Source organism: Ambystoma mexicanum, chromosome 5p, assembly GCF_040938575.1.
Source record: "Ambystoma mexicanum isolate Mex_15411 chromosome 5p, UKY_AmexF1_1, whole genome shotgun sequence".
NCBI lineage: Eukaryota > Metazoa > Chordata > Amphibia > Caudata > Ambystomatidae > Ambystoma > Ambystoma mexicanum.
In genome coordinates, this window is record NC_090930.1 from 34,078,178 (window position 1) to 34,093,876 (window position 15,699).

The following is a 15,699-nucleotide window of genomic DNA, read 5'->3' on the forward strand; positions in this document are numbered from 1 at the left end:
CAAACTTCCCCTCTACAAACATATCACCTACTTTCATTTCCCCGTCGGGGTCCCACGATTCTTGTATGCTAGTGTCATGAGTGGGAGGCAAGCCCGGAAAGTTCCAAAGAGGAACCTCCGGATTATAGGGTGTCTCAATCTTCAACCTTTTGAATATTGCCTCCCATGCTCTTACAGTGCAGCTCACAGGGTTGTAATCACAAGTATCTCTATACTTTGTGTCAAAAAGGACAGATTGTATATTTGTGGGGTGTGTGGTATGTTCCTCTATCCATGCGTGTGGTGTGTTTTCTGGGGGCTCATACCAGTGTTTTGCAAACTGTGCCTGGGAAACATAATAATAAAGCTCAAAGTCGGGGGCCGCTATTCCTCCCATGGAATACGGTTCCGTCATTTTTTCCCAGCTTATTCTAGCCGTTTTTCCGCCCCAGAGAAATGTGACAGCTATAGATCGGAGTTTGGTGAAGAAGACTCTGCCCGGCCATACGGGGATGTTGACAAAGAGGTACAGTAACTTGGGAAGGATCACCATTTTAAGGACCGCAACTCTACCTGCCAACGAGAGTGGGAGGCGTCCCCATATCTGGAGTTTCGTGCTTATGTTATGTAGTGCAGTCTCATGATTGTCGGAGTACAGCGTGTGTTTATCTCTAGATACCAGAACCCCCCAAATATCTTATGTGGTGTTCTGACCATTTAAGCCCTCCAGTGGTGGGAGGCCGCCTAGTGGCCGGGGTAAGTGGAAAGATCTCAGACTTGGTCTTGTTTATGGTGTACCCGGAATATGCTGCAAATTCCTGTATCTCTTCCATTATAGGTGTTATATTTACCTCAGGTTCTTTGACATATAATAATGTGTCATCTGCATAGAGTGAAACCAGGTGGGTGGACCCTTTCATCATAATCCCTCGGTGTGTGTGCCTCAATCTGACCGCGGCCGCCATTGGTTCGATGGTTAATGCGAACAGTAGGGGCGAGAATGGGCATCCCTGTCTGGTACCTCTGCCCAAAAGGAACATATCAGAGATGGTCTTATTGGTTAACACTCGTGCACCAGGTTTTGTATATAGCAACCTGACATATTTTACAAAATTGGGACCCACCCCGCCGCCTCAAGAACCGCAAGAAGGTAAACCCACGAGACAGTCGAATGCCTTCTCTGCATCGAGGGCTATAGCCACCGCGCTTCTTCCCGGATCTATCTGTGCCATAATGCCAAAAAGCCTATGCAGGTTCAGGGCGTTGGACCTCGTGGGAATAAACCCATTCTGATCAGGGTGGACAAGGGTAGGCACAGCCGGGAGAAGTCGGTTCGCCAAGACTTTAGCAAATATTTTTGCGTCTGTGTTTATAAGTGACAGGGGTCTATATGACGATACGTCCTGTGGAGGTCGTCGTGGCTTGGGGAGGACCGTTATTACAGCCTCCCTCATGGTTGGGGGCAGGATGTTATTTTCAAGAGCCTCCTCCCATACCTGCATCAATACAGGGACAAGTTCCTCGCGGAACTCTTTGTAAAATTCGGCCCCAATTCCATCCGACCCAGGAGCCTTGCCTTACGCCAGCCCCTTAATTACTTCCGTGATCTTGTCTGGGGTTATCGGTAGGTCCATGGCGAGGCGTTCCTCCTCAGGGAGCTTAGGGAGTAGGAGGGCTTCGAGATATGACCCAATTTCCGGGAGTGACTTCACATCTTTATTCGAATAGAGGTGTTTATAGAAGTTCACAAATTCCCCATTTATATCTGCGTCAGTGAGGCGTACATCGCCTTGTGCTGTATGAATGCTAGTGATCAGGGTGGGTTGTCTACCCTGCTTAAGTAAATTGGATAGGGTTCTACCCGCCTTATTTCCTTCTCCATATCTATGAGCTCGTATGGGTGCCGCGATATATTGCACCTCTCTGCCGGCCAATTTGTTAAACTCTTGCAGGTGTGCCTGTATGTCTGCCAATATGTCTTTGTTTTGAGTACGAGTGTATTCTGTTTCTAGCCTATCTAGTTTGGTCTCAACCTCCGTTAACTCGGTTCTCACCCTTTTAAGCATACCAGCAGACCTGGATATCAACACCCCCCTTAACCAAACCTTAAAGGATTCCCATACTGTTGAAATCTTATCAACCGATCCCACATTGTTCACCAAATACTCCACAATATCAACATGCAATGTCTCAACTTCCCCGGGGTCTGCTAGCATTCCGCCGGGCATTCTCCACCTTCTGGAGGGTGCGGGAACATTCTGGAGCAATAGGTCTAACAACACTGGGGAATGGTCTGACATAGTGCGTGGAAGAATTTCACATCCCAGCAGTGCCGTCGTCATTGATAAAGAGACAAACCAGTAATCAATTCTTGATTCAGAGTCGTGGACTGAAGAGTAAAATGTATATCGTCTACTATTAGGATGTAGCTCCCTCCAGGAATCCACTAACAGAAGTTGAAACAGGATATGTGCCAGAGTCTGGGCGGCTTTACTAGGAGCTCTGACAGCCTTAGAGGCCCTGTCTAGGCACGGGTCAAGAACCAGATTAAAATCCCCGCCCCAAATGACCCTTGAAATTTCAAGCGAAACAATTATCTGATACAATTCTAAGTAAAAGGCAGGGTCGTCGACATTGGGTCCATATGTGTTGACTAGGAGAAGGCGCTGAGAGGCGATCTCCCCCCATACCAAAACATACCTCCCCAGCAAGTCAACCCTGTGGCCTTCTGGCCTAAACCCCAACCCTGGATGAATGTGTGTGATGACCCCCCTGGACTGAGACGAATATTCTGTGTAGAACCCTAAGGAATCCCCATTTAGGCAATATGTCCATATTATCGGTCCCCACCATATGAGTTTCTTGTAACATCAGTATCTGGGGGCTGTGTCTGGCGATGTAGTTACCAATTTTTATAGCTTTCATATGATTATTTAGCCCCCGAACATTCCATGTTAACAGTTTAACCTTCAGCCCCTCGCCTGCACATCATGAGGAAATATCTGCCATCGTCTCGAACAGCGGTTCTATAGTATTCATATAATTTGCTTGGTACCAGTGCAAATGTGACCACATTTTTACGTTTCAGGTCATAATTACCAACTTTGTGCCACAGTAGGGCTAGTCCAGAACTGTAATGTCCAATCCCAACTCCCCTTCCCCCCCCACCCTCATTGTCACCCCCAATTTGACAATGCATCAAACCAAACTTGTGGAACATTCCGAGGGTAGCCATGTTGCTTCACATGGCCGCCGACTGGGTCCCAGCCTCCACTTAATCGCAGTGCCTGGACCAATAAGTATTACACATTTTCTTAGTTACGTCCCTCAAGCACCTTATGTTATATCTGCGTTTGTCTCATGAGATTATAATCCCCCTTCAGTCTGCCGGTCTGGGCCTGTTGTTTTGCGCTGGTCTGCCCCCCTTGGGAGGAAGAGGTATAGAGGTTTCGATGTAGTGCGTAGCCTCAGCCGGAGATTAAAAAAAATGCGCCCTGCCTGCGTGCTGGATCCACATTTTGGCAGGAAAAATTAGAGCGTATGGGATTTGACGCTCTCGCAGGAGCTTCTTAACCGGCTCGTAGGATCTCCTGTTCGCCTGTACCCCGGCAGAGAAGTCAGGATATATATGAATGCGATTTTCTTCAAATTGAAGTGTTCCTATCTCTCTTGCCCTAAGCAGGATTGTGTCCCTGTCTCTATAATTCAGGAGTTTTGCAATAATAGTGCGTGGCGGGGCACCCGGCTTAGGAGACGGGGCCAAAGTGCGATGTGCTCTTTCGACCAGAAAATGTTCAGAGAATGCCTCCCGTCCAAACAAGGTTTTAAGTAGCTCCTCCAATTGTCGCTCCATCTGGCCTTTCCCAAAGGATTCCGAAACCCCCACCACACGGATGTTGTTCCTCCTTGATCTCGATTCGAGATCCTCGCACTTGTTTTGCAATTTGGCCAAGTCTCCTTTGATCTGGGCAATATCTCGGGTATGGTGTGTGATGGTGTCTTCATTAGTGCTTATTCTGTTTTCAGCCTCTGTGACACGTGAACTCTCCTTTTCCACTCTAGCCTTAAGAGAGCCCATGGTGGAAACGATGTCATCCAGCTTCGTATTAATGGAAAGGAAGCCACTCTGAACTATTTCTGTTAGTTTATCCACTTGATCGCCAGGTTCAGGGTTCGAGGTCACATCAGTGGGAGAATGAAGCTCCGCAATCGTGGTAGGGTTTTGGCTTCCCGTGTATGCATCCATCGGGCCCTTCTTGCCTGCCGGGGTTTTGGAGCCCCTACCCGCTTTGGATGTTTCCCCCATAATAGTATCCGCTATATTAGCTGTACCGATGGAGTGGTCCGTTGTCTCACCCTCGTGCAGTGTGTATGAAAAGGAGCGGGACGCAGTGATCCACCCTCGCAGTGGACTCACCGGAGCTCCGAGCGCGGGACCGCCTCAGGCTGAGTGCCCACCCGGTCGTGGGGTCCAGTCCTCCAGGCTCGCCCCATCAGCAGTGAGCCCAGTAGCGCGATCACAGCACGGAGAGCGGGCGCTGGTCGGGGTCTCAGGCTCCTCCCACCCGCGGCCTCCCTGCACGCCAAAGCCGCGGCGCTCGAGTGGGCCGCCCTGGTGCCCGATTCCGGGTCCCGACTGCCACAGGGGCCGGCCAATGTTCGGGATGGCACAGCTTTGTCCTCTCCGGTCTCCGGCACACAGGAGTTGCAGGGGATGTTCACGTGTAATCGGGCTAACGATGCCTGTGTCCGGGGTTCGCTAGGCAGGTCCAAGACGGATTTCTTCCGACAGGATTTGTCAGTGGAGCGGGAGCTCGGCAATCAAGCGGCCATTTGTAACGTGCGCAACAGCGCCCCCCGAAGAATGCTTATTTGAAACTGACCATTAAATACATAAATAATTGTTTTACTAGAAACCTTGAGTTTGTGTTATTTGGATACTTGTATGTGTGGATTTCGATGCTACAGCTCACATTTACCCCTCTTGAGAGAAGTCTGGCTGCTCAGTCTTACTACCAACTTGTGTAGAACAGACCTATACCAATAGGTGGGATACCTAATACCAAGAGGACACAAGTTGTGTAGTCTTCCACAGGGTTGCTACTTCAATTCTGGCCTTGCATGCTCTTCTAAACTTGTAACACTGGGTTGTGTTTTCACTGAATTGCTTAGTACATTCTAAAATCGTTGTTGTGTTCATAATTATCATTCAGTAGCTTAAGGCCCCTCCAGAAAGTATGAGTTACTTTACTAGCTCTGAACTGGTTCTACAAAGGAATATCTGTTACAAGGGTTGATAGTGATAGCCTCGGATGCAAAAGCATCAAAAAATGCATTTTTCCCCTTTTTTTTATGGGGGTCGGGGGGGATCCCCCAACTCCTGTTTTTTTTTTAACCCATTATAATAAAATTAAAACCTTTACCTTTTAAAAAAAAAATCATTTTTTCGACGCTTTTGCATTGGATGCTTTGTATTCGATGGAATCACTGGATACCGTTACAAGGTGTATACTTGTAACTGGGTTGGTTTATAAAGTGATTTTTGTAACTGACAGGGTCTACTACCCTTGAATTAATGATGGTATTCTAAAAATATATATAACCTGTCTTGACTCCGCAAGAATAACGGACTGCCATTCTGAATGTGTAGTAGGTTTGACTCACCTTGACTGCTTATTGTGCTCTAAATAAGGTTATACTTTTGGTTTTAATCCATAAGCATCGAGTTGGTTTTTATAATTGTGTTCATATGATATGTTGTAGTACTTCAAGATTTATCTTGGCCTACTTGTATTTAAATAAACCCTTTATATTTACAATGCATAGTGTTTCAGTGTTTCTTTGGACCATATGTATGCTACAATTTCTTTGTACTACGCTACAGCCCTCTCTCCCTCCTAAAATAAGCCTGACTGCTCTGTCTATGCTACCAAATGTTCAGGTGGTACAGCCTTGTACTAAGAGTGGAGTTATGTAATGCCTCAGATGTATGGTTTTATGAAGCCCTTTGTTGGACTTTAGAATATTTGTCCCAACAGTTCTTGGTTCTTGCCACACCTTGGTTGGGGGGAGTGAGCTACCTTGGCAAAGTTTTGTTAATGTGTTTCGATGACATTTGTTTCCTCCACAGTGATTTCTGCTCAAAGGTGAAAAACACAATCTACTGTAACGTGGAGCCGTCCGATTCCAACCTGCTATGGGAGCCAGAGTTCATGATCGATGCCATTGTGAACCCATCTGGTCACAATTTCAGCTACGCCGTGCTCGGCAAGATTCTGAATGACAACCCTGCTAGCCGCTACAGCTTTGTATGCAACGCCCTCATGCATGTGTGTGTGGGACACCACGACCCTGATCGGTAACTATTGTATAAGCACCTGCTCTTTCATTGTTACAAATGTGGGGATGTGTCTCTGTCCTTGGGAAGCCAAGGAGGGTGGGTTGTTCAGGTTGTCCACAACCTTGCAAGGGCCTGTTTTCATTATTAAGCATAGGACTGTGTTAGGAAAGGTGGTGTTCTCCACCATGGGGTCTGGCATGGATTCACATGCTCATGACTATTCGCTGGCATCAGACTTGGAATCCTGGGTGAAAGAAAAAAAACGTTTCACTTTCACTTAAATGTATTTCTCCTCTAAACCGATTTTTACAGCACGTTTCAGTATTGGGAGTCCTTGAGTTTTCTCTGAAAGCTACTTCTATGTTTTTCCGGGTTTTGGTTCCAAAAGAGCCTGTGTGCTCTTCTCTCCATCTGCCGACAGCAGGTATCCATTGTCGGTGAAGTTCAGCACCCTTCAAGGGCGAAGATGGTCGAAGTTTCCAATATGCCATCAGGTACTTTGCGCCCTCCGACCATGACGGAGAAGAAGAAAGAAGGAAGGTCCCTCTTCAAGTCCTGAACCAAATGCAGGCTTCGCAATGTGTTTGTCTAGGACAAGCTCCTGCAAAGCCGGCACCACGAGGAAGGAGATTGCGAGATATGCCGCAGATTCTACAAGAAGACCACAAAGGACAGAGACAGTAGACTGGTGGTGTGGCTGATTGCCTAGGCCTCTGCCCATGCTCCAAGCAGGAGCATGCCTCACCCAAGGCTGGTTGGACCTCTGAGGGTGCCTCGTATGTGGGGGCCTATGATAAGGCCAGGCACGGCAAGTCCGGGTCCACCAGGGCTGACGTGGTGACTTTGACGAGGTCTACCGCCACATAGGAGCAGGAGACACCGCCTCAGAACCCGGTTCCAGCCCCGCAGGGTGGATAAAAGGGGGGGTGGTGTTCAGCAAGATTGTATGTAGTAACCCTGTGGGAGACTACAACAGACTTGTTCTCTTGGCAATAGACAACCCAGCCTTTGGTATAGGTCTGTACTACAAAAGTTGGTAGTGACTGAGCAGCCAGACTTATCTCAAGAGGGCAGCTTTGTGGACAGGACAAGCCACAATGCAGCGCCGATCCCGGCACAAGACCAGGCTAACCAGCCCCAACTGGAACCCCAATGTGGGCCACCAGACGCAAGCAAATAACAGCAAATCTGCTGTCACGGACCTCTGCCTTGATAAAGACCTCGGTTGAAACGCGCGTCGGCTGTTTTTTGTATCACCAAGTTGGCACAAGCAGAACTATAGATATTATCTATGCTGTTTAAGCACCAATAAAATAACAACTCGCATGACTCAAGGACTGGACAATTACTATCTGACCCTTTTCGCAATTGGACCATCGAACTCAGCCAGCGCCCACTGCTAACAAAGGGTTTGTCTCCCCACCAAGTTCCTAACCAATCGGGAACCTAGGAGTGGCTACCAAGTCAAACCATGTGCCAGGCGGCAGGCTAAAGAAAAACTAACCACAAGAGAGGGTGCGCAGCGGACCGGCGGTCCCGACATCAAAACTTCTGAATACCTTGAAACTTTATCTCAAGAGGGGTTAATATGAGCTGTAGAGGTGTAACAGACATTCACAGTGACAGGTATTCAAATAACAATTATAACCGAGGTTTCTTATTAAAATAATTATTTATTAATTTAACAGTCAGTTTTAAAATAAGCCTTTTTTAGAAAGGGGCAATTGGCAACAATAAAATACACTTCAAAAATACTCTCCTTCAGTTTCAGTTAAGTAGATACCCTTTTGGGATGTCACATACAAACTTCCTATACCCTGAGGTGACTTCAATAACTATGACACTGTGGACATTGATCTATCACTTTACACTTAAATGCAGTACTGGAGTTATGGGGAAAGGTTAGGGAAGGAAACAATGCTTAACACGTTTCTCAAACAGGTAAGCACTTTAGAATTCCCCCAATGAAATATAGTTTAACCCATTCACAGCTATACAAGTAACTTATGCATGACTTTTTGGAGGGACAGATCAACACAAAGTCAGAGGGTAAGAAGAGTCTGCAGGGAGCCAGGACAGCCAATGTCAATTGAGCAAAGTCTACGGGAGCCGAGGCACTTCTTGAAGATAGCACAAAAGTCTTGCACAATGTTAGAGTTTTGTTGTAAAAAGAATCACTCTTGGGCCACACGCTGGAAGACTTGTGAAGAGCAAAGATGCAAGCAACTCTGCAAAGGGCAGCAAATGCAAGTCTCCAGTGAGAGCAAGCCAAGCTACACACAACAAGAGGTAAGTGCCCCTAGTTACACATTACCTTGAGTCTGAAGAAAAGGCTCCAGCTGACTTTTGTTCCTGTTGTTGTCCTGCAGATCCTGTTGTTCCTGGGCCTCAGTCATGAGGACAAGTGGGAGGACGTCTGGGGACTTCTGGACTACGGTTTGAACTTCGTCTGTGGCAGCAATGGTCACACTTCAGATCAGCGGCACTTCGCGGTTTCAGCTACTCCCAAATAGCACCACTGTAATTGGCGCTCTAACTGTAATATATTGTATTTTGTATATAACCCATGACCCTACCCTGTAACTTAAGCCTTGCATTTTCTGTACTGCTGCGGTACTACCTTCGGGTCTGGTGCGCATTATAAGTGAATAAAACAAAAAACTGCGGTTCTTGGACACCTTGTGGACTTTACTTGTTTCTGGGGTCCAGCACTCTGTTGAGGTGGCTCAGGCTTGGATAGTCCTGCTTCACGGAGTCCGGAGGATCTTCCTGGAGCTCGGGTCTGGCTTTAAAACGATGCACTTGATTCTGTTGCTCCTGTCCCTTGACGCTCTGTTCCAGCAACAGCGAAGTACAACGAGCAGGGATAGGGGTTGCAGTCAAGTTCTTCTTGGTGTCCGTTGGTAGTGCTTTCTGGGCTTCTCTAGTCGATTCGAAATTTGGAGTTTCAGCACTGCAGCGGGGGTTCACCGGGCAAACCACCGGTCCAGGACGGTGCTGCAAGCTTTTCTTCCAGTTTGTTCTTCGGTTCCTTCGTCCAGTGGTCGACTCTGCCTTCCTTGCGAAAGACCTCACCTTTTATGCAAGTTTCTCCCATTCATTTGCAGCATAGCTGTCACACAGCAGGGTGGCTGTCCTTCAAGAGCCAGCCAGCCATTCACCTTTGGGTGCATTCCTGTAATCAAGGAGACTAAGCTTGGAGTTTCTGGAACCTCCCTCGCTTCCTACCCTGCCAGACACTCTGGAGCCAGAGAATCCTGCCAAAGACAAAATGAATAAAGGGACCAAACCTGGTTTAGCACACAGAGTAAATATCAAGAAGGAGCTTACAAACAAGAAATGGTGAAAAAAAAGACCTTGGCCATTTTTACAAAGTGGGCACCCATGGGTGCAATACTGCAGCTGAGGATTCAGCCTGCGGTAAAAACGCACAATGGTAGGAAAATTAAACCACTGCCACCAGCCATTAATTGCCGTAAGGGTACCATCAAAATGTTACATGAGAAGCTAGTCAAAGGGGGCAGTAAGTAACCCCTCCAGCACCCTATGGTAAGATAGTGTGGGCTGGGTCTAGAAAATTACACATGTAAGTAAAGTCAATTTCTCTTTACTGCTCTGGAAACAGTAGTTTATCCCAGAGAAGGTATTTAAACCTTTGGGAAATCTGTAAGATTTTTCTGTGTCACTGCACTGAAGGTGCTGTCTGACACAATGTAAAAGATGATGCCTATGGTTTTTGTCACACTCCACAACCAAAGAAATACAGAGTACAAAGTCACATTAAAACACATGAGAGAGTGGGGAAAAAGGGTCTCACTCTCTCCAGGATAAAAAAAATCAAGTCCTCAAAATCCAGCAAAGTTGTTGTTGGGGTCTCTAAGGTAGAGGGAATTAGCACATTTCTGAGAATTCTCCCTAACAGGTGGTCTGGTTGTCCAATCAGGACTGCCAGCCCCCCACTGGGATTTGCCCCATTCAGGCAAGGAGGAAGACAAAGGGCTGGGGAATTGTGGACTCCTCCCTCGCTTCCTGGGCTGGAGCCTGGGCAGGGAGCCTAGGGGACTCCCGCCAAAGAAAAAAATCACCCAAAGGAATTTCCCACTTTGGATGTCAGGAGAAGGAAGGACAAGCAACACTAAAATGGTGTAAACAGAAGGGATGGCCATTTTGGTAAAATGAGCACCTTTGGGTCCCTTTACTGCAGCTGTGACCACAGCCTGTGGTAAAGGTGCACCAAATTAATAAAATGGATCCCTGCCACCAGCCATTGAATGTAGGTAAGCTTGTTCCTGTAATATAATTGTTGCAGTTTTAGGGTGAAAGGGGATACATTGCATCTCCCCAGCACTCCACATAAGGTGGGGTGTGCTGTTTTCACTCAATAAATTGTAAAAGGGATCCAAAGATCCTTTCTACCCTTGGGAACTGAAGTTCTGACAAGGTTAGCCAGAGAAAGTTGAAAAGGGTGCCCAATGGCAACCCAGCAACAATAGACAGTATATACCAAAAGTTGTCAGAGAGGATCACATTAAAAAGGTACTATGGAGAGTCTAAAAAATGACACCCAGAAAAAGAGTACAAAACTCTGTGTGTGGAAAAAGGTTCCATTTCGCTTAGGTATAAGGAAAAATAATTCACCAGAAAGCAAAAAGTTGTAGGGTTGACACAGGTCAGCAAGCTTTATCATTTCTATGAAAATCTTAGGTAACGCCCTGCCCTGGTATAAATAGCAAGGACGTCCTTAGCCACTGCTTGGGCAGTAACAGTTCTCATAGGTATGGGCCCAGGGTACCTGGTAGCATGGTCTACCACAACCAACATAAATCGGTTGCTTGAGGTGGTTGGAGGGTCCATGGGACCAACAATGTTGATTCCCACCATCTCAAAAGGGACTCGCGCCACTGTGAGTGGCACTAAAGGTACCACATTCTTAGAACCACTTTTGCAAGAGGTCTGGCAGGTGTGGCAGCTCTACAATATTAACGGTGCCAATTAAAGGCTCGAAAGCAAAAGGGTCGAATGCAAAAGGGTCGAGTGCATTTGACCGAAAACCAAAGGATCAAATGTTTTTTTTAAAAAAAAAAAAATATATATATTTTGCTCTAGTGTAGCTCTCAAAGGTTTTTTTATTTTTTTTTACCCCAAAAAATATTCGATCCTTTTTTTCGGTCGAATTGACTCGACCCTTTTGTTATTCGACCCTTTCTTTTCAGTCGAATTGACCTATAACCAATGTTAACATCTGCACCCATCTTGGGCCAATAAAAGTACAGAGATAGCCTCTATTGGGTGGTCTTGGAGCTCAAGTGACCAGCCAGAGGAATCTCATATGCGAGGTGTAGGAACTTGGGTTTAACCTCCTGAGGTACTACCAGTCGCCTGAAGTCACCTGGGGTAAACTCTGTATGCGCAATGTAGGAGTCCACCCTCCCAGTAGAGTCTATGCTTCCCTAGCTCTTTCCCTTCCAGCGGGTAAGATGTCTGTTGTCTCTGACCTTCTAGAGAGGGACACACTCTTTGTCCTCTGCTGAAGTCTGTCCTAAAAGGTCCACGTTCTGCAAGCAAAGTTTGCAGCTCAGGATGGTCTCTAGGATCCAGATCTCCTATGCAGGGAAGGCTCTCCTCCAGTTCTCTCATCAGTCAGTGAGTTTTCAAGATTTGCTGGTCCTCCTGCTCAGCCACAGCTGGGGAGGGCGGGTCACAGTTGTGAACTGGGACTGTCCTCGAGAAAGTCCTAGTTTTCAGCACTGGTTTGGGTTTAAGAACCTTTTTCTTTCCTGAGACTCTGGATTTCTCCTTTGAGCCTTTCTTCTTCTTAAAAGTGGAAGGTTGGCCTGTCTGCTGGTTTGAGATACTGGATTCCTCCCTGATCTCAAACTGAGAGTCTCTTAAGGTTGACTTTCTTGCCAATCTTGTAAGCTACTGCTTCTTTTTGCTGGGAGGCCTGGGGGTATTGAGCACTACTCCAAGAGCTTTCAAGTCATTACCTAACAGGTCTCTCCCAGGTACTTCATCTTGTACTGACAGGGATTCTCAGTCATATTGTTGCACTGGATGAGGGCTGGCAAAATAGGAACCATTTGGATAGGGCCTCCAGCAAGTTTAGTGGGTCCTTTGGGTGCCTTAGCTACACCCTCAGCTTTGAAAGAACGTTAGACCACTGTAATGCTGGTCCAAGTGTCCCTAATGGCAGGAGTCTCCTGACCATCTACAAGTACACTGTCCTTGTAATATGCTTGTGTGTTGCCAGATATGGTATTATCGACATCTATATTCTGTTGTTCCCACAGACCCAAAGACACTAAAGGAACACTGGCTTGAACTCCAATGGGTTCTTCAGCCAGTAAGTGAAAGTGTGCACTTGCCATAGGTGCGTCAACCTCTGGGGTGAAGGCTCAGGAGGCAGTGTGGACCACTGAAGGTTTACCCTTGCATCTAGAATCCCCTTACACATGGTCCGTAGACCCACAAGTAAATCATTTACCAAATGATTTCTGGAATGGGGGTTTCTGCTGACCTCCGTCTGGATGGGCTCAAGAGGGTTCACTAGCCCTGTATGGTTTCCCATGGGATTTACCCTTAGGTGTTTGTGGCCCTGTTTTGGATTGTTGAAATTTGAAACTTATTTATCCTCTTTCTTGTGCTGCTTCCCTTCTTCGTTCTTATGAGTTGCCTCAGAATCCTTATGAGTGACTCTGTTGGCTACCCATAAGTCAGCAGCTTGTGCTAGTTTCTTAGGATAAAGTTCCTTAGTCAGCCAAGTGCTCTATCATCTCAGGAGAGCGGGCATCAGAAATATTCTCACGTAAAAACTCATTGCTTTTAAAGGTGTGTACTCTGTGACCCTTAGTCCAGCCATGTAAGTTTTTCAAATATTCACACATCCAGGTAGTCCAAGGGTTACCATCAGACTTTTTAAGGCTTCTAAACCTTTTAAGGTACTAGAAAGGAGTCTTCCCAAAACAGGCTATTAATGCCAGCTTGACTAGCTCATAGTCTTTCTTGTCACTGGCATTTAATTCCATTATAGCATTGCAACCATTCTAGGGGAGCCTAGACATCAACCATGCAACTAAATCACTCCCTCTGATCTCTTGCAAACAAAAGGTGAATTCAAATGTACTCTACCAATCCAACACAACAAGTTTAGGATCATGCATATTCACAGCCTCTTTTGGTAAGCGAGGTCTCTTGGGACTAGTAGACCGAAAGGACCCTGAAAAGGAAGCAGAATCAAGGGACATCTTTTTCATCTCCTATTCATGCTGCATTTCATGTTCTCCTAGTCTCATCTCTTTGTCTTCAGAGAGCACTGCACGTTTTTAGAATTCCAGTTCTAATCTCATTTTTTCAAGAGAGATATTCAGGACTTGGATTGTGACCCTGTGGGATCAGGGTTGGAAGTGGATGAGGGTACAGCATGCAATTGTGGAAGAGGGATGTTCACCCTCTGAGAATCCTCCTAACTTTCTGACTCATGCAGATTGGAGCTCAGCTCTAAACTAACATCCTCATCATTTTCTTCCTGATCATTTTGGGGAGTAGCTGATACAGGCCTACTTCCCAAACTTTGGTGATTTAATAACTTAGTAATCAATTCACTCTTTCTTCCTTTTAAACTCATCCCCCTGTTTCTACACAAATCTTTCAATTGATCAATGGGAAGTGTAGTTGTGGCTGCTTCATTAAAGGTATCCATGCTAGGCATTGTTACAAGTTATACTTTCTGGTGGAGGTAGCCTTGTGTTTGGTTTATTTGGGCACAAGTAGAACCAATAGTAAATTTAACTACTCTACCCAAATCCCACCAGTGTTAGGTAAGAATTGGTGTAGTCCAACTGGTGAGGACTACACAAGACGTATCTGCTTGATATTCGGTAACCCACCTTTTAATAAAGGCCTATACTACACAAGTTGGTAGTGTGACTGAGCAGCCAGGCTTATCTTAAGAGTGGTAATGTGAGCTGTACAATTGAAATCAGTAAGTACAAGTAGCCAAGTAACACTTACACACTTAAAGTTCTATATAAATATTTATTTATAATATACACAAGGTTTATATAAGCATTCTTTAAAAAGTTTTACAAGTAACATTCATTCAAACTTTCGATTCAGTTTTTATGCTAACACATTTTCCAGCACACGGATGTGACTTCAGTTAAGGTCAGTATTGCATTTCTCCAGCATGGGGTCTGGCATAGGTTCACATGCTCATGTATATTCCCTGTCGTCAGGCCAGGAATCCTCTGTATATTCCCTGTCGTCAGGCCAAGAATACTCTGTATATTCCCTGTCGTCGGGCCAGGAATCCTCTGTAAAGTCCCCATCGTCAGGCCAAGAATCCTCTGTATAGTCCCCGTCGTCAGGCCAGGAATCCTCTGTATATTCCCTGTCGTCAGGCCAGGAATCCTCTGTATATTCCCTGTCGTCAGGCCTGGAATCCTCTGTATATTCCCTGTCCGGCCTGGAATCCTCTGTATATTCCCTGTCGTCAGGCCTGGAATCCTCTGTATATTCCCTGTCGTCAGGCCAGGAATCCTCTGTATATTCCCTGTCGTCAGGCCAGGAATCCTCTGTATAGTCCCTGTCGTCAGGCCAGGAATCCTCTGTATAGTCCCTGTCGTCAGGCCTGGAATCCTCTGTATAGTCCCCGTCGTCAGGCCTGGAATCCTCTGTATATTCCCTGTCGTCAGGCCTGGAATCCTCTGTATATTCCCTGTCGTCAGGCCTGGAATCCTCTGTATAGTCCCCGTCGTCAGGCCTGGAATCCTCTGTATAGTCCCCGTCAGGCCTGGAATCCTCTGTATATTCCCTGTCGTCAGGCCTGGAATCCTCTGTATATTCCCTGTCGTCAGGCCTGGAATCCTCTGTATATTCCCTGTCGTCAGGCCTGGAATCCTCTGTATATTCCCTGTCGTCAGGCCAGGAATCCTCTGTATATTCCCTGTCGTCAGGCTGGGAATCCTTGGTAAAAGAAAAAACGTTTTACTTTCACTTACAAACTGTTTTTCTCCTATAAACCAATCACTGGGTCTGACTGCCCTCGCCCTAAGCCCCCTCCCCTGGCAGCCATCTTCTGATTTGGTAGCACGTAAAGTGGTAGTATTACCAAGAAGAGCCGCAGAGGGGCAGGGGCGAGGGTTCGCATGTGAATCCATGCCAGACGCAATAGAATCTTGTGAAGGTGTGTGGGGCCCTCCACGTAGCAGCCCTAGAGATGTCCAGCAGGGGCACACCTGTTAGTCAAAATTGCATGCAGCACCCTCTGGGAACACCACACACAATTAGGGCTACAGGTGTAAGCAAAAACCACCTTTGGTATAAGTCTGTAGTGCACACTTTTGGTAGCGAGCTGATCAGCCAGGCTTATCTCAAGAGGG

At 46.5% G+C, this 15,699-nt stretch overlaps 1 protein-coding gene across 5 annotated transcripts in view; it reads left to right on the plus strand.

Moving 5' to 3' along the window:
* Positions 1 to 15,699, plus strand: part of MED12 (mediator complex subunit 12) — a 1,704,158-nt gene that overhangs the window by 791,819 nt on the left and 896,640 nt on the right. For all 5 annotated transcript variants that reach the window (XM_069612388.1, XM_069612385.1, XM_069612387.1 and 2 more), the window contains exon 21: positions 6,110 to 6,337. In XM_069612388.1, the coding sequence (XP_069468489.1) occupies positions 6,110 to 6,337 (228 nt within the window). The remainder of the gene's footprint in view (positions 1 to 6,109; positions 6,338 to 15,699) is intronic.